Source organism: Vanessa atalanta, chromosome 2, assembly GCF_905147765.1.
Source record: "Vanessa atalanta chromosome 2, ilVanAtal1.2, whole genome shotgun sequence".
NCBI classification, from domain to species: Eukaryota; Metazoa; Arthropoda; class Insecta; order Lepidoptera; family Nymphalidae; genus Vanessa; species Vanessa atalanta.
Window position 1 is genome coordinate 3,059,111 of NC_061872.1, and position 18,748 is coordinate 3,077,858.

At 32.1% G+C, this 18,748-nt stretch overlaps 3 protein-coding genes across 3 annotated transcripts; 1 reads left to right on the top strand and 2 right to left on the bottom strand.

Annotated features, from left to right (window-relative positions):
- Positions 1-2,036: 2,036 nt before the first annotated feature.
- Positions 2,037-3,879, bottom strand: LOC125073482. The gene has a single exon (XM_047684335.1). It carries the CDS (start codon positions 3,877-3,879, stop codon positions 2,125-2,127), a length of 1,755 nt encoding a protein of 584 aa, XP_047540291.1. The 3' UTR covers positions 2,037-2,124.
- Positions 3,880-4,425: 546 nt separating this feature from the next.
- Positions 4,426-17,372, top strand: LOC125074595 (replication factor C subunit 1). The gene is made up of 18 exons (XM_047685950.1): positions 4,426-4,588; positions 5,390-5,488; positions 5,748-6,339; positions 6,671-6,780; positions 7,260-7,388; positions 8,145-8,511; positions 9,891-10,014; positions 10,981-11,108; positions 12,025-12,171; positions 12,385-12,468; positions 12,898-13,046; positions 13,487-13,669; positions 14,071-14,222; positions 14,759-14,867; positions 15,212-15,357; positions 15,752-15,965; positions 16,323-16,484; positions 17,160-17,372. The coding sequence occupies exons 1-18, from the start codon at positions 4,580-4,582 to the stop codon at positions 17,304-17,306; spliced, it is 3,051 nt and encodes a 1,016-aa protein (XP_047541906.1). The 5' UTR covers positions 4,426-4,579; the 3' UTR covers positions 17,307-17,372.
- A 565-nt stretch (positions 17,373-17,937) lies between these two features.
- On the bottom strand, positions 17,938-18,361 carry LOC125072782. Its single transcript, XM_047683479.1, has one exon. The coding sequence runs from the start codon at positions 18,237-18,239 to the stop codon at positions 18,012-18,014; it is 228 nt and encodes a 75-aa protein (XP_047539435.1). The 5' UTR covers positions 18,240-18,361; the 3' UTR covers positions 17,938-18,011.
- Between the last annotated feature and the right edge of the window lie 387 nt (positions 18,362-18,748).

Consider the following 18,748-nt stretch of genomic DNA (forward strand, 5'->3'; position numbering starts at 1 on the left):
AACTTGGACAGCAATAATATTTTTATTAATTTGCTTTTATAATTTATAGTAGTACTAAGGACTCGGTACCCAAGCGGTAGTAAGACGTGGAAGAAGGATAGTATGTTCGACGGCATATGGCGCTCTTTGTCGCACTTTTACCTTATGGAACGCTGTAGAGACGCTCCCCGCTCGTATTGATTTAATGAAACGACAAAAAAGATATAGTGTTAAGAAATGAAATCATCATTAAAATTTGATATCGTTCAAATTAAAAATATACACATTAGATTATAAATGGTTGAACTTAGTTGTAGTAACTGTTTTATAATTATTCTAAAATCAAAAATCTCTCATTAGTTATACTTCATACATGCCAATAACATAATAAGAAATGGATCCGAGGCGTCATGCAATTAGTCGCAACACTCAAACGCATTGAGCGTACTGACAAAGGCAGTTATTTAAACTGCGGGCAGCGAGTCTTTAAATATTATATAAATTTTCCTTTGCATAAATAATTATCCAAGTGACCAATATATTTAATGTATCATTTTTTCTTTATAATAAAACAACAATGATTCTAATTGTTGGGATAAGAATCTATCATTCTCAATATTTGAATGTATTTTATTGATAGAATCATAATCAAATCAAAATATACATTCTAAGAAAAGAGTACCTAGTTAAGGCAGTGTTTATGATGTTTTATGCTAAAATTTTAGGGACAATAAACAGATCAATCTTCTCAGCATAAAATATTTGTTCATCAAGAATATATTTTTCTTTTTGTTTTGGATCAAAAATGTTTTACTTTTGTCTTAGTTTTGCGAAATCGTTTGATCTTGAACTGTACACTGAAATTTATTTTCGTTATAAATTTAGATGTTAGATATTAAATGAAATATTACTGTGATTTCAATATTCGATATATAGTCGTAAGGACAATTTATTCCATAATATATTAATGTAAGTAATTAATGACAGTTATCAAGGTACAAAGTGTGTTATTTGTGATATGTATATTTATTTGATAGTTTATAAATGCGTTGGAGATTTTTTTTTTTGTTTAAAGTATTTATTCATTGTCAATATATCAATTATTTTATTTTACGTTACTCTCGTGACAATTGTGTATGAATCAGTACCTAATAAAATATTAATAATAACGTATTCGTTTTATTGTAATACTGCATTAATCATAAGGCCGGTACCACACTGATCAGAATATGTTGTGACGAATGTGAACCAACCAAATAAAATAAAATGTAATTTTTTAAAAGATAGGCAGATGGAATTCATATTTTTAGATTTAAAATTCGTTTAATTTAGCTTTTCTTTTACTTCTCATGCAATTGTTGGTAAAATAAACCTATGTTTATATAAGCACACCCAATAAAACAAATGACACAAACTAAGACCATGTATGTAGGTTTGTATTGTATATGTAAAAGGTCGCGTTGTTTTTTGTGCGAAAATTTGAAATGCTAAAAAAAGAAGTAGCGAGAAGAACCGAACCGGTGGTAGTTTTACTTAATATAGTTCTGAATGAATATCAGTTTAGAAAACTTTGTCTTTCGTTTAAGACTCAGACTATTTTGTACTAGCTGAACATGTGGCTTTACCTGCCCAAAATGTATAAAGCTACACACAAACCATCATCCCTTTTAACCATCGAAGGTTCATTTAAAAAAAAGTAGCCAATGTTCTTCCCCATACACTAACAAATAGTCCTACGAGTATGTCTCCATACACTATAATAACATATGAAATATTTCGGGCGAGGAAAAAGTTCGGGGTGAGACTATTATATACTGCGATTCTACAAATCTAAAGGATACACTCACGCTCCCACGGATCATGATTTTCCAATTGTCTTTTTTAAAAATGACCTTATACAATTTCTGTTGTTTACTTCTATTGTTATTTAATTTAGTGTATTGTTAACAAAACTCAATACAAGATACTTTTATTTATTATTTATTTATCTATAAATATAAGTACTACTAATGAATAAAATCTATATTAAAAATTTCAAATAAGCCTTACATAAAAAGAATATACCTTAGACAATACATAGTAATTCTATAAAATCAAATCTCCTAAAAATCATGTATAGATTTTACGAAGAGTAATTGTTCCATTTTACCGTTTCGATGGTGGTGTCGTGTATGAATTAATATCGAGTTCTGTACCAGAAGTAGATTTCGCACGTAGAGAATGTTTTGAGGCCACACGCCGCGCCCACGCCAGGTCACGAGAGCTTTTGGATTTACGAAATCTGGATTTCGTACTAGCCGAACTAGCAGAATGTGTTGAAGTGGAGCTACATGAACCAGTCCAAGAATCTGTCGCGTGTACACCTAGACATGTTTGTTCTGAATTTGTTACCGTACTAGTTGAATACATTGGTACACGAGCTCTAATCTTGGTAAGTTTCTTTTCGATTTTCATTTGAGTAATCGGCGTTTCAATCTTTGGCGGACTCTTTGGTCTCTCTAAATGGTCTTTATCTGTTGTATTATCAATTATCCTACCGCCAGCACTACCAACTATGGCAGAATCTTCACTCGTACCTTCATTATCACTCATTATCACTGCCATGAGCTTTTCGGTGTTTTCATGCATATCATATACTTTTTGTTTCTTTAAAGATCCAAGAGAAATAGACTTTGTTTTAGATGAAGATATTTTTGGGCGTCTTTTTTCAGTAAAATAAACTGCGCTTTGGTGAGAAGGCAACATGGCTGGTATATTCGAATCTACTTTTGCATAGGCTACGTCCTTACTTGTCGAAGGACGATGTATACCTCTACAGTGACAACCATCATTGTTACCTGTAATATAACTGTAACATATCTGTAGAATACAAATAGCTAATCCTATCATCACTATAACCGCAACGTACATATGTGGTGTCCAATCGGTGTTAATATATACATACGATTCCTTAAGAGTTTTCCAGGGATGCCATTTTATTATTCCAGGATCTTGGATATCGAAAAGGTTTCGTCGATTTAATCCTTTTCCATAATTTTGAACAGCTGCTGCTATTCTTAAAATTCCCCCGTAAGCGGCGTAAAGTTTTTCATCTGTAAGCCGAGGCGCAACATCTCTTTTCATCCAATGCCAAAGATCATTGTTAAAACTTACGAAATCGGAATGACGGCACGAATCTGGTGAGTTGTGTAATATACACTTTGAAACGGCTGTGTAATATTTTAGCAGTATATTTTCTGAGAGTGGTGATACTAAACTAAATAAGCCATTAGATTTCCATGGCAGAGCTACTGCAGATGGTTGGAAATGATCGTCTGTCATGGGCGCTGGTATATGAATACAGGAGTTTGAATCACGTTTTGTCACTAATCGGGCACATGGATCAAATAAATAAGTTGGACCAACTCGAACCTTCTCAACTGTAAAATTTGTGCGTGGTGGAATACTGTCAGCTTTTTTCCAACCTATACCTTGCGTATTTAACAATATTTTTAGGTCATCAAAGAAATCATGTAATTCCTTTACATTTCTATATGAGACATATCCAGCATAGTAAGCAAATCTAGCAGTTGGGAGAATTTCACTCCTCATATGTGCTCCTATGGTATCCGCTAGTGCTTCTTTAAGAATTTCGACGGTATCCTTATCTGAATTATTATCAACTATTTTAAAGGTATTTCGAAAATACTGTAACGATTCTTTAATATAATTATCGTTAACAATATCTGGTGTAACAGGTGGTGGCATAACTTCTTCAATTATTTTCCTTACACGTAATTTAGCTAAGTCGCCTTCGCTCCAACAGTTCGCTTGAGCAAGTCGTTTATAAAACAAAGTACTACCAACTCGAGAACATTCTGCTATTTTTATAATTAAGAAAACATACATAAAAAATAACATTGCATTTTAAATTTTTGGTTGTTTTTTTAACTGTTTAAAAAAGTATCAAACTCAATAAAATTATGTAAATTATCAACGTCATTTAGTATAATATTAGTTGGAAAAGATAAACTAAGAAAATATAGGAATTTACGTTATGATACCTCTTTTGTTGCTTTTAATTTTTTCGTAATACTTTTTATCTGTTTATACAATATTTTTTAGAATTGTAAATTTTCCGTGAACATATAATCTATTTGTTTTTAGTCATCTATATGGGTAATCGTTTTATTCAAAGTTACAAAAACAGTAGAAAACTATTAGTGATTAGTTTAGATTAAAATTTCCATTTCTAAGGCTTCTATAATGTATAAATAAGCTTTTTATCCATATTAAGTATCTGTTGTAGTTAAATAATTATTTTATTGAACTTTATAAAATTACTAGCAGTAGTATAGTAGCATGTATGATTATGTACTTGTGGCCTATTTTTTTGTATGTCGTTTCCAAAAACTTTTTTTAACGCCAGGCAGTGACATATTCATATTTGTCAGTGTCAAACGAATATTTTAACAGTTTGGCGGTAGCGAAATTTTAAAAGTTGCATTTTTCGCAAATCGCTGTATCAGTTGGCTTGATTAATAATATTTTTCGTTATCATTACAACAAATGTGTATGTGGTATGCAATTGATTCGAAATTATTGATTTATACTTTACAAAATGTCTAGGGTAAGTACGTCATACTATCCAAATGACTGACGCACATTTTATTTTATTATTTATATTATTCATTATACATTTTTATATAATCTTTTGGACTGGCATTCATTTAAAAGAGATCCTCAATGTGATACTTAAAAAATATATAAAATACAACGAACATTTTCTTGTAAAATTGACCTGTTTTATCTACTTCGTTTCGTTCTGCGAAACTGTAGAACCGCTTGATCGCTTAAAAACTAAAAATTAACTTTGATTAGCTCATAATTTATTTATAAACACATATTACTTCGTTCGTTATTTATTTAAATGGCTTATAATTTGTTATAGTTACTTTGCTTTAACTATATTTTATAATACTACTATATTTTGCAAGTGTTTATTCTTACTTGATTTGTAATATTTACTATCGATATGATATATGGACTGTTCATTTCCTTGGTAAAATAATATAATAATTAATAATGTAAAAATAATAAAGAATATAAAATAATATAAAAATTAAATAAAGTATTTAAAGTGAAAATTATTATTATTTGATATTTCTTTATTATTTTATATATTGTAAGCCTTTTGATGGATATGTTAAGTTGATGTATCCATATTGAAATAAGAAATATTAATATGTTTCACGAACTCTGTCTGTCTGTTTATTACTATTTCAAGGCCACACCGATGAACAATATCAGATGATATTTGGTAACAAGTAAGCTTGAACCCTGAGACTGGATAGAGGCTATTTGTTACCTAAGATCTGATAGCTAACCCAAACTACAGTAAACAAATGAAATATGATTATTAAATTTTCAGGATATAAGATCATTTTTTTCGTTGAAAAAAGAAAAGAAAACAAAAGACGAGGACAGTGATGTGATACCTGAGTCACCAGATGTCCAAATCACACAAAAGGTAATTTACTCATCGTTTTACTAATATGTATGTAGATTTTTTTGAAAAATCATTTCACCTCGTTTACTGATAATTGCAGTTTATTATTATTAAATATAACTCAATAGAGGTATAATATCCTTTATTGAGCTGTAATTAAACATACATAGATACATAAAAAAATACACCACTTCTTCTTCATTAACCACGATTTATCCCCTAAGATAAACAGGTCTAGTCTTTATTTAATAATATTTTACATTATTTAAATTATGTTTAGAAAAAACAAAATAGAAAAAGACGTCAAATCAAAGATGACTCAGATGAAGAAATATTTACACCGCAAAAGAAAAAAGTAACACCCGCAAAGCCTGAACTGAAAGAAGTGAAACCTACTGAATTATTTGGTAGTGTACCAATTAAAAGAACTGAACCATTAGTTAAGAAATCAAAGAAAAAGACGGAAACTGGAATTCATTCAGATGAAGAGTTTGAAAACAGCTTGTTACAAATTGATGAAGTTAATGTCATTGAAAATCAAACAAAATCACCGGAAACAAAAGCAAATAAAATAAACAATGAAACTGAATATAATGAAAAAAAATCTATTAAAAATCATGACCATATTGATGGTGAAAACAAAGTTAACTCAATAAGTATAAATGACAATAAAGCTTCGACAAGCAAAAGAAAATTAGATAGAAGCAATATTGAGGATGGAAGTCAAATTGAATTGATAACCCAAAAACAAGAGAAGACAAAAAAGGATTTTAGCGAATTTATTGACAATGAAGAACATCATGACAGTAATGAAAAAATAAACCAGCCCAAAGCAAAGAAACGAAAAATGGATAACAGCCTTAATGAATCTGGTATGTTTAAACATCTTATTTATCATTAGGAATATTAGGAGGTCAGATTTTATGAGAAAATTTTGGTATCATATCATGTAAGGCAATAGATTTTAATAGTAATATAGGAGCAAAAAAAGTACCTTCTTCTTTCTCATAAGATAAGATTAGTATGATAAGGTTGATCCCCTAGGAAGGACATAGACTTTTTATGCCTATTACTTAACGACCCACCCCAAAATGCGAGCAAAGCCACAGATAATAAATAGTAAAAAATAATATCAAAAGAAATTAATTTTAAAACAGTTTTATTAAATATATATGTAACTCCGTGATCATGTTTTTTATACAGTTCTTACAGATGAAGAAAGACACGAAAGAAAACGATATTCGGCAGGCTTATATCAGAAATATTTAAACAGATCAGGACCTAAGCATTTAGGATCCAAAGAAATGCCGGAGGTAAATAATTTTTCAATATTGAATAATTTTAATAAACTCATATAGAAAGTTTGATAATGCTAATACATACTATATATTTTATCAGTCAAAATAATATTTTGATATCAGATAATGATAAACTTTTGTTTTTATTTTAATTGATCATAGCACATCAGCTCCGACAAGTCATTATTCTGTTTTTTTTTTTTAATGTACTGAATTAAACAATAAGTATAAATGCAGCATCTGCCACACAAATATGAAAATATTTATTAAATTTAAGTTGTGTGAAATTATTTAAAAAAAAAATTGCAATTACCCCAAATTAATGGTGTTTATGTTGTTTGTACGAGCTGTCGAATTGCTTATGTTATAATACATGTATAATATAGAAATACTTACATGCCCTTCTCAAAATACAAATCCCTTCAAGTTAGGGTGTGTAATATACATTGTATTGAATAAGTATTCCATTCAATTATTCGTATCATAAATTTCAGGGGTCACCGAATTGCTTAAAAGATTGTGCGTTCTTATTAACTGGTGTTCTGGACTCATTCGAACGTGATGAGGTAGTCGAAGCCATAACAAAGTACGGCGGCACTATCAAAAGTGGTATCAGTAAGAAGGTATTTGTTACATAGTAAAATATATATTTATAGTTCACAAGCTATTATAAAAAGTTGTGGAGGAATTTTAAAACTACAAAATCACCGCTTAATATGGAAAATTATTTAAAAATACCGGTAGAAGAATGGAATTTGTTGAATTGATGCATATGTCGCACAACCTTGACCTGCGCACAGTACTCTTTTAGGTCACTTTGGAGGAATGAAGGAGCTGGGGGCGCCGAGGCTGCTCGCGATTGGTCCGCCAGTCGATGCTTGTCGTCTATTGGTCCCTAGCTTGTCATTTGGAAAGTGTACATGCGCGAACTGTGCTCACGTCTCTTCCCGGCTATTATATGCTGTATGATATATAATGCTCGCCACCTTGGGGCATGTCGTTTGTTAGTGGTAGAGCGGATTAGAAAGTTTCCAGTAAAAACAAAAAAAAAATTCTTAGCAATAAACAGCATCGAAATTAAAACCATTTTTTTTAATTCAGGCCGTCTTTCTAGTTTTTCTATGACAGAATTTGAATGCTGTGGTCTCCTCTTACTTTCGATACCTACGTTCTCTTGAAGTAAACAATTATTATAGTTTTGGATGGAGAAAATAGCAATAAGTCTAAGTATTTTTTAATCATAAAAGCTCCCGCTGCGCGCGTCGTATATTTAATTGATATACTTTTTTAAGTTTCGTATGATTTTTCCGTCTGATTTTACGACATAATCTTCTGATTTCACTCACTTTCCCGTTTATAATATCAATCAACATTTTTAGGTGACACATGTCTTGGCAGGCGAAGACGCCGGTCCAGCGAAGTTAGCCAAAGCACAGGATCTCGGTATCAAAGTTCTCAGTGAAGACGAGTTCCTAGCTATGATCAAGGATTCAAAAGCGAAGAAACATTCTAAAGAAGTAAAGAAGGAACAAAATGACGATAAAAGGGATAAAAAATCGAACGATACCAAAAATGAATCAAGTGCCACAATCAAGAAAACTCCTTTAAAAAAAGAAAAGGACAATCAAATAATTGTTAGTGATATTAAGAAGGAAATTGTTTCTCCAACAACAACTAAGAACAAGAGCGATAAAGTGAAATCTGAAGATAACAAATTGCCGGTTAAGTCAGAGAGTAAAGATAAAGGTATGTGAGTTTAATTCTTGTACAATGTGCTGTCAAGTTCTTTTTCTGTCGAAATGCTAGTAGGAGTAGTACGTCATATTTTTTTAATTATAAGTGTTGATCCAGAAGTAAAATAGATTAAAAAAGAAACAATCAAACAATAATTTAATTGACTTAAAACTACTAAAAATAAAAAATCTCTAATTTCGAATGAATGTTAACATAAATAAGCTACCAAATCATACGTATCGAAGTAAACTACTCAAACTCAAGCTCAAATTCCTTTATTCAATATAGAAGTATTACACTTTCTTATTGATTGTCAAATTAAACACTACCACCGGTTCGGAAAAAGAAAACACCCTGACCTGAGAAGAACCGGCGAAAGAAACTCAGCGGGACTTTTTTTTTTTACGTCAAATTAATTATGTACATAATTATATATGAGTAGAAACAGCCAGGAGGCGATCGTTTCATTCCCAAGGTGTGCTATCAAACATAAACTCACTAATTGTATAGTAACCTTTCGCACACAAGCGTTCCTTAACAATTTTTTTAAATTTCGCAACAGAAGCATTTTGAACGCTTTCTGGGATCCTGTTGTAGAAGCGTATACATTGCCCCACAAAAGAGTTACTGACTCTATGCGGTCGAGTAACAGGAGTAACAAGATTGTGTTTGTTCCTTGTACCAACGTTATGAGAATCACATTTTCTCATAAAAACATTAATATTTTTCCGTACATACAAAACATTACAGAATATATATTGAGAAGCAACAGTCAATATCTTAATTTCTTTAAATTTATACCTCAAAGATTCCTTGGCTTGGATTACTTACTCAGTTAAGCTTACAAATGAAAATAAAACACTAAGAACACTTTTAACAAATCACAATTCGCGCCAATATCGACTTTATTGTCCGAGCGCAAAAGAAAAATGATTGGTGACTTAATTCAGATTAGCGTGCTTTTTTTTTTATTACTGCTAGCCTGTTGTTTGGATAAAGGAATCTCCTAAATATATTTTATGTAATTATAAATTATCCACATACATGGCATGAAAGGTGAACCATTAGTATGTATATTTTTTAAAATTTTAATGTGCATGCATTTAATTTTGGAACAACTACGAAATATGTATTTGTTTAATTATTTTAAATCTACTTAAATTTAAGTTTTTCCATGATCTTGAAGAAACTCTTTTTATTAATGTGTCTTAATTTAACTTTACCTGCTATACTTAGCTTATACGCTCATCTCTAATTTATTTTATATCTGTTTTAAGTGTGGTATGGATGAAAAGTTATTAAATAAATAAATAATTATTATGTAATATGCACTCACACATACAAAAGATGTGCGACGTCCAATGATTTTTAATTAACCAAAATATTTATAGGTGAAATTAAAAAAGCAAGCAGTTCCATTGACAATTCAAATACGCTGATGTGGGTTGATAAATACAAGCCTCAGAATTTGAAACAGATTATAGGACAACACGGGGAGGCCAGCAATGCTAGTAGGTAAGGTATTTTATTACTTTTCTTTTGTTTTAGAAAAGTAAAACCTTTACTTTTTAGTAAGTACCTTCGCCTATAGACACTGACATAATATCTATACTAATATTATAAATTCGAAAGATACTATCTGTATGTCTGTTGGTTCCCTTTCACGGCCAAAGCACTGAACTGAATTTGATGGGATGATAGGATATAATCGATGACTACATATCCTGTATATGTATGGGTAAATAAATCAAATACGTTCATATCTCGAAAAATACAAAAAATCGCGAACCATACATGTGAGTCCAATCGATAAATCCAGACTACATTGCCCCGCTGGTACAGGTTTCCTGAGACAGCCTGTATATAAGCCAAGTCTCATACCAACAATGAATCGGCAAACATGGTTTTTAAGATGTTATGTATCTTCTACTTCTACTTGAACTGTCGTCAGAATACAGTATATAAAGTATTGATATCTGTCAGTAGAATAAGTGGTGGTCAAGGTGGTCCTTCACAAAGCCCTTACCACTGGTTGAAATAAGTCAACTCTTACGTCCTTCTATCAAACTATGTTTCATAATTTCATAACACTAATCGTAACTAATATTATATTTGCGAAAGTAAATTTGCTCGTTACGCTTTTACATCTTACTCCCTAAGTCCCCCCCCCCCCAAACTTATAGTCTGTTCCGGGTATGGCAAGGGCAGGAGGAATGAAGATAGGAGAAAGAGCTTGAAATCTAAAATAATCCTTGTTGATCTTTGTATTACATTCTGAATATTGTCGAGGTAGTTCTAGAAGGTTCGAAAGTAAAGTTAATCTGTATATATAGCAAATGACAAATCAAACAGAAAACATCTGCCATTGAAATAGGTCATAGATAAACCAGTTTGTATCGATGCTCCTCAGTAAGCTCAAGCTGATCGCTCTTAGTGAGAGCCTAGTCGAATAAAGTGTAATCTGTGTCGTTACGTCCGCAGGTTACTAAGGTGGTTAACAAAATGGTATGCAAATAGGAAAGCAAAACTACCCAAGCCAAATCCGTGGGTGAAAAATGACGACGGCGCTTACTATAAGGCTGCCTTGTTATCCGGACCGCCCGGTGTAGGTGAGTTCTGTTACATCAACTACGTAACTAACTAAGTCAACCGTTGTTCTTTTGTTTTAAATTAAAAAGTTGCTTGTACTTTATTTCTTTCTCCAAGTAAATTTTCGTTTCTCTGTTTAAATTTACAAAAAGATAAATAAATAAATAGTACAAATAAATTAATTATATTATAGTTTGATTGTCTTATGTACAGTACACACAACAATTACAGTAAGCGATTATCCTTAAATAATGATAAAGTTTTATAAACGGCTGTGTAAATGCCTGTATAAAAATAAAATTAGGAAAATGCTTTTGTTATCTCATTGATAACTCATTTTATTTATTTAAAAATAGAACTTCGTCTACAAAAAAAGTTTTATGTCTAACGTTTGTGATTTTTTTTTTAAAATTACAACACTTCTATTTGTGACTATGACTAGAGTAGTTTATATAATAGACAGCTCCAATGAAAGAAGGTCATATACAATATATATTATAAGGTATCTTAAAGTACCATTTTTCCTATATTATTATTATTATATGTTTGACTTGTAGATAATAATATTATAATGTTTATTAATTGGTAAAGCTGTGAATTTTAAAAATATCTAATTTATAATAATAATTTTCCATGTGACCAATCAGGAGGATCCTACCTTCTGATTGGTTAAACTGAATTTTTTTCCCAAGTACCTAACTCATACGTCAATTTTCTACTTGACTTACTTTTGACTTTTTCCTATACTATTAGTTGGTATATAAACTATATCAGACTTTACCAATTCAACAGTCGCTTCCAATGTATATTCTATATATTTAAGAGGAATTTGTTTCACTATTTCTACTCAAATCTGGGTATTTTATATTCTAACCTTATCAGTGGTAGTTTTCGATTTAGATTTTATTGGATGAAGAAATTTCAATTTAAATATAGGTAAGACAACAACAGTGGCGCTGGTTTGTAAGGAGCTAGGATACGACGTAGTCGAGTTCAACGCTTCGGATACGAGAAGCAAGAATCTTATCAAGGAACAGATTTCGGAACTGTTGACGTCCACTTCTCTCTCTGGTTATGCTAAAGGTAACTTCTTACGACTGAAGTCAATATTTTCTATTCAAACCTTAATCCTTAGTCTTTAAGCATGATTAAATGGGAATGTAATTAGTCAAAACTAAAAGATATATCAGTTGATTCCATATCATATCATATCTGGCGCCATTTTTAGCCGTTACAATATTAATAAGATAGACATGAAGTTATTTTTGAAAATTTCCTAAATAATTTGTAATACAGGTAATGCGGGTAAAGGAGCCGTGTCGAAAAAACATGTACTCGTCATGGACGAAGTGGATGGTATGGCTGGAAATGAAGATAGAGGTAATTCATTTCATATAGACCAATTTAGTTTGAGATGGCAAGATGTGCCGAGAGTATGGGGGAAGTGCTAGTGCATTTTATTAACAGCATCTCCAATCCGTGTTAAAGACGGCCATCACAGTAGTTTAAGTGGGCAAGAACCCCACATAACTTGGTTAACCCCTACTACATTGCTAAAGGTATTCACTGCGTGATAAATAAAGATGCAGAACTGAACGATACACAGTACGTTGATAATAATATCGTTATTTAATAATTTTATTTATCATCAACAATATATGTCATGCAAGTGTCCATTTTGGTCCTCTACCATTAGTCCCATCTACAAGTTCATGGTTCTAACTTCTTAAATGAGATTTTTCAACATAAACTCTGATATTTGAATAAAACGAATGATTTATATTAATAGTACTTTTGTGCATATTAAAGGTGGTCTCCAAGAGTTGATATCGCTGATAAAGTCGACGTCGGTGCCGATAGTGTGCATGTGCAACGACAGGAACAGTGAGAAGATGCGCACGCTCGTCAACTACTGCTATGACCTGCGGTTCTGCCGGCCGAGAGCCGATCAAATTAAGGTTCACACATTTATTGTACTATTTATGTCTATTTAATCAACCAATGTGCGTATAAAATGCATTTTTTCCGAAAGGTTTGAGTGCATCTCATAAATGTTTGAGTTGGTAAAAATATATTTTTAAATGTTATCAACCATGAATTATTTCATCGGCTTTTATAAATATATTAGAACCTTCAATGATAATTAATAGCATTAGTAAACTGGGATTGTTAAAACAAGTATGTAAGTGGTATTTAAATATTCAAATTATTTCAATTTTTTTATTCGAAATTTTTTCAGTACAATCTAAACTTAATAATTATTATTTATCGAAAACATAAATGATGTTATTAAAAGGTCCACTACAATAGAATCCTTAGTGATATCAATCGAACAATCGGCACCGTAGTGTAGCGCGTCGAACCTCGGCCGGTAGTGTAGCGCGCGATGTGCCCGCAGGCGGCGATGCTGTCGGTGTGCTTCCGCGAGGGCCTGAAGCTGTCGGCCGACGCGCTGGCGCAGCTCATCGCGTCGGCGCGCCAGGACGTGCGCCAGACGCTGCACCGCCTCGCGCTGCTGGCGTGCGGCCCCGCGGCCCCCGCGCCCCCCGCGCCCCGCGCCGCCGCCACGGACGTCCGCATCGTGAGGCCCCTATTGCCACTGTTTTGATAGAACACCTTAGCTACTACTAGGTAGCAGGTACGCGAGATGTTATATGGAAAGAAAGAGCTGTTGAGGATTTCCATACATCCATGATTTTGCTGCGAACGGTTAGAGAGAAATGGTAAAAAACTGAACAGATTTACCGATACTATATTAAAAAATGTATAATGTTCTCGAACAGTGATGAGAAACATATTTTTTGTGCTGATTGCAGCAACTTAAAAATAGCATTGCTACTAATATACATGCTAATAGTATATATATTGCTCTATAGTTTTGATAATAGTCAGATAATAAATAACAAATTATGAAGATTTCAACCGATCACAGTCTCATTTAATTTTAGAATAAATAATATATATATATTGTTTATGATACAGGGGCCCTGGGAGGCTATCCGCAAAGTGTTCAGTGCCGAGGAACATAAGACAATGAGTATCCATGACAAAAGCGACCTGTTCTTCAGCGACTACAGCATCGCGCCGCTCTTCGTGCAGGAGAACTACTTGAACGTGTACCCGCACTGTCCTAAGTATGAATTACATTTCGCTACTTATGTAACTGTTTGAAGGCTGAGTGAGCCAGTGTAACTACAGATACAAGGGTCATAATTTATGACCCTTGTATCTGTAGTGAATTTTAAATTTTTATGACTCATAAAAATTTAAAATAAAATAAAAGTTCCCAGAGTTAGTGGTGCATTGGCTTACCATCAGATAACTCTATTGCCAGCCCGTAATTGTATGATGCCTAATGTTATCTTCTGCCTAATTTAAAACTAAAATAATACAAGCAAATAAAATAGATGGTAAGGATCATCGTAGACGTTGGACGTTTAAAAAATATAGAACTTTTTTTATAGTATCACACCGCCACTGACAATAAAATCTAAGTATTCATATCACTTGTGCCTGGTTAACAGACATAATTTTGATGAAGAGGTAGAATAATTGATGACACAACTTGCACACATGCACAGATTCTGGTATCGAGAAATTATTTCCCGGAGCATCGCTATGTGAAATATACATTTTCCATACAAAATAATATTGTAGTCTTTTTTCGCAGGCATGAAGTCCTAGAACGAATAAGCAAAGCTGCCGACAGTATAAGCATCGGTGATATGGTCGAGGCTAAAATACGCGGCCAGCAGGCCTGGAGCCTGCTGCCATTGCAGGTATGGAATTATTTTATCAAATAACGAGTAAATCCAGTTAATAAAACTCGTCAATATTGATAGACCATGGAATCTAATCCAAAGAAATACTGAATCTACACATGCTATACTAATTTACATAAATAATATCTTTAGCGGTGAATGCAAACATCGTGACGTAACTAGCATTAGTTGTCGAATGACATTCAGCATTTTCTATCTGAAGAAAACCTCATCCATAAACTTGTTGCATCAACAGTGGAACATCCAAGGCCTGATACTTTTATTTACCAATAATGCAAGCCACCAAATGGGCAACTAATACCACTACTTTAATTAAAACTAACGGCAACATTTTTGTTCAGGCAATGTACAGCAGCGTGATACCAGGATCAGTTCTGGAAGGTAATCTATCGTCGCAGATACAGTTTCCATCGTGGCTCGGGAAAAACTCTAGGAAGAACAAAATGCATCGACTCTGCCAGGAAATACATGCGCATACCAGACTAAGGTAACCTAAACAGAGTAACATGTACATTGAAAGACTGAACAGTCTTAAAATTTAAAACATGCCCTTGAACTTATTTTTTTAATTAAATATATATGTACCTATGGTAAGTAGTCATTGGTTATTTCACTGAGATTTTATAAAATTCTAACGTCCCAACCTGGCTTTCCATAGGTACAATATATTTAAAATGCTATGATATCTTATAGTACTATCGAAATTTTTGTCGTTTTATTTTGAGTTAAATCACCGTTCACAATATTTCAGCAGCTTACAATCTCGCGTGATAGATTGCAATCTAACGGTATTTACAATTCTACCGTGATAAATATATATATATATTTCAAACAATAAATGATAAAATTAACAATTTTGTAGTAATTAAATAATTCCACAGTACATCTGGTTCAAAATCATCAATCTTCCTCGACTATGCGTACTATCTCCGAGACGCAGTGGCGACTCCATTGATCAAGGAAAAGACAGAAGGCATTGAAAAGTCTATGGAAGTGTTGGAATCATACCATTTGCTGAGAGAAGATTTGGACTCGCTGGTTGAGCTATCTTTGTGGCCGGGGCAAAGAAATCCCATTAATATGATTGATACTAAGGTAAGCACTGATACATAGTTTGTTTATTTTATCTTCCATATATATATTATGTTATTTTTTAAATTTATCTTTTCCTTAAAGTAGAGTTTAAAGGAAGCTTTCAAAATGAGACAATAATTTCAAAGACAAATAAAAAAAATATATTACATATTTGTATAAATTCTACTTGTAGATCTATTCGCTCACCCCTTTGTACTGCCTTTAATAATAAATATAGATTTAGTTATTTACCTACTACTCATTTCTCTCATAGTAAATTCGACTTTTGAAAGAAAAAAGTTCTCCTATTTTTATAAGTAAAGTTGTAGTGAAAAATTTGCATACCAATACAAGATAAATATTTATTAAATGTGACAGGTAAAAGCGGCAATGACGCGCACATACAATAAAAAGGCGACAGCGTTGCCATATGCTCCGGCCGCTGTGAAGAAAGGACGAGCACAAGATAACGAAAATTCTCAAGAGGACTATGACGATGATCCAATAGACAGTGATCCTGAAAATGATACACTTATTAAAGTAAGATATCTTACATAACCCGATCTATATCATATCATAGTTAAATAAGTATATTTATTTAACTCAGGAGTTTTAACTGTAAAATCGTAGAGGTAAACCGCCGCAAGGTTGTGTCTCAATAATCTGCAAGGCGCCGTAAATTCTTGGCTATGCACATTGCGATATTGGCTTGATTACACACTATGTACATTAGTACTAGAAGGCTTATTAAAGTCTTATAATGGTTTATCCACTTAAATAGTTACATGCATATTAATTTTATTTTTAAAATGCCATATTTCATAAATCCATAATAAAACCATAGATTACTATTTAAGCCCGTAAATGTCCCACTGCTGGGATAAAGGCCTCCTCTCCCTTTGAGGAGAAGGTTTGGAGCATATTCCACCACGCTGCTCCAATGCGGGTTGGCGGAAAACACATGTGGCTGAATTTCGTTGAAATTAGACACATGCAGGTTTCCTCACGATGTTTTCCTTCACCGCCGAGCACGAGATGAATTATAAACACAAATTAAGCACATGAAATTTCAGTGGTGCCTGCCTGGGTTTGAACCCGAAATCATCGGTTAAGATGCACGCGTTCTAACCACTGGGCCATCTCGGCTCTATATCTATATATCTATCTATATAATCTATGTATATTCTAAATTGGAATGAATTATTCTTATTTTAGAAAAAGAAGAATAAAGATGTGGAAAAGCCTAGCAACAGTAAAAAAGGAAAAGGTAAACAAACTGAAAAATCCAGTCCAATTAAAGGTACGAAAGAAAAAAAGAGTGCTACAAAAAGTACAAAGAAGAGCCCGAAAAAAAAGAAATAAAATAATGTTCAGTATTCACATGTTCACCGATCTTGTTGTAATTTTAAATAAATGTTTTATTTTTAATGAGCTTTTATTTACCTAATAAAATAATATTAAACTATTTAAAAAATAATAACTAGAACCGGACTATAACGGGTTTGATTAAATTTTACACTATAAATGTGAGGTAATTTTATTACTTTATTTAAAATTTTGTGATTTGTCAACTTTTTACTTCATTAGATTTATATTTTAATCAAGTAATAAATAAAATAAAAATAAATTAATGCACTTATTGATACTATATATATGGAAGTATGATACTAAAATTAATTTTATAACATGGTATCATATTGTATATATTTTGCCTCAAATAACTCCTGTGTATATAAAAATTGGCTTTGTAAATTATAGTATCTAATGGCAGATACTTTTCGAATGATACTTATTATTAAATTTAGTTTGATCTTGTTATTATCATATTTATAAATACAATTGAGATAATATAAATATGTATTTAGTAAGTGTCATATGTTTTTATATTTTAACTCAAATTAGATATAATTTATTTCAACAGTATTTCTTTTTCTTGTATGAATCTATTGAAATAAAAGAAATAGGGGGGAGGGGGTGTTTAACAATACAAAAGTTAATGAAAACACTCATTTATTATTACATAATTGCAACTAGATATTCACAGAACTTAACTACCGTGTTTATTTCTTAGTCCTTACGGATTTTAGCAACTCTGGGGTCGTCGGGTCTCATAATAACGTAGACTTTCTTATATCTTCGATTATCTCCATCATTTTGGTAGTAATTACGAACAGCAATACCGCCCAATGCGATACCAATAAGACCCATGCCAGTAGTAGCTACAATCTCAGGGATCTCAGTCCATGCTTGTTGTAATAGTTGCCCAATTGTTCGTCTTGTCGCTGGGACCGCCATTATTTATCTTCTTTTTTTAACGTTAGTAACGATATTTAGTTAATATCACGAGAAAATAAGGCTAGTGGTCAAAATAGACCTGGATTTTGCCAATGTCATTGTCACTTCGGCTGACATTTAGTAGTGTGACTGCTTAGTTTAAAAAAAAATATAAAATTAAAGAATTCAAAAACTTGTAATCGAGAAAAATAATCGTAATTTCTTTTTTTCTATTTCTCTAAATAAAATAACTGATGTTATGCTTAAACAGAACTATTCAATATATTTTATAAAATAAATAATATAATCAATCGTAAAATATTTGACAAGATACATCCAGCCAGGGTGGTATTGATTAAGTCTACGAGTGACGTTTTATTTAAAAAATATTGCATAAATATTTTTTTATTACTACGTTACTTTCATGGCTACGTTGATAATTTGTCTAATATAGACATACGATTCCAAGAAAAATAGATATATTATTTCGAAATGCCCGAACCAAAGGAGATAGGTCATCAGGTGAAATT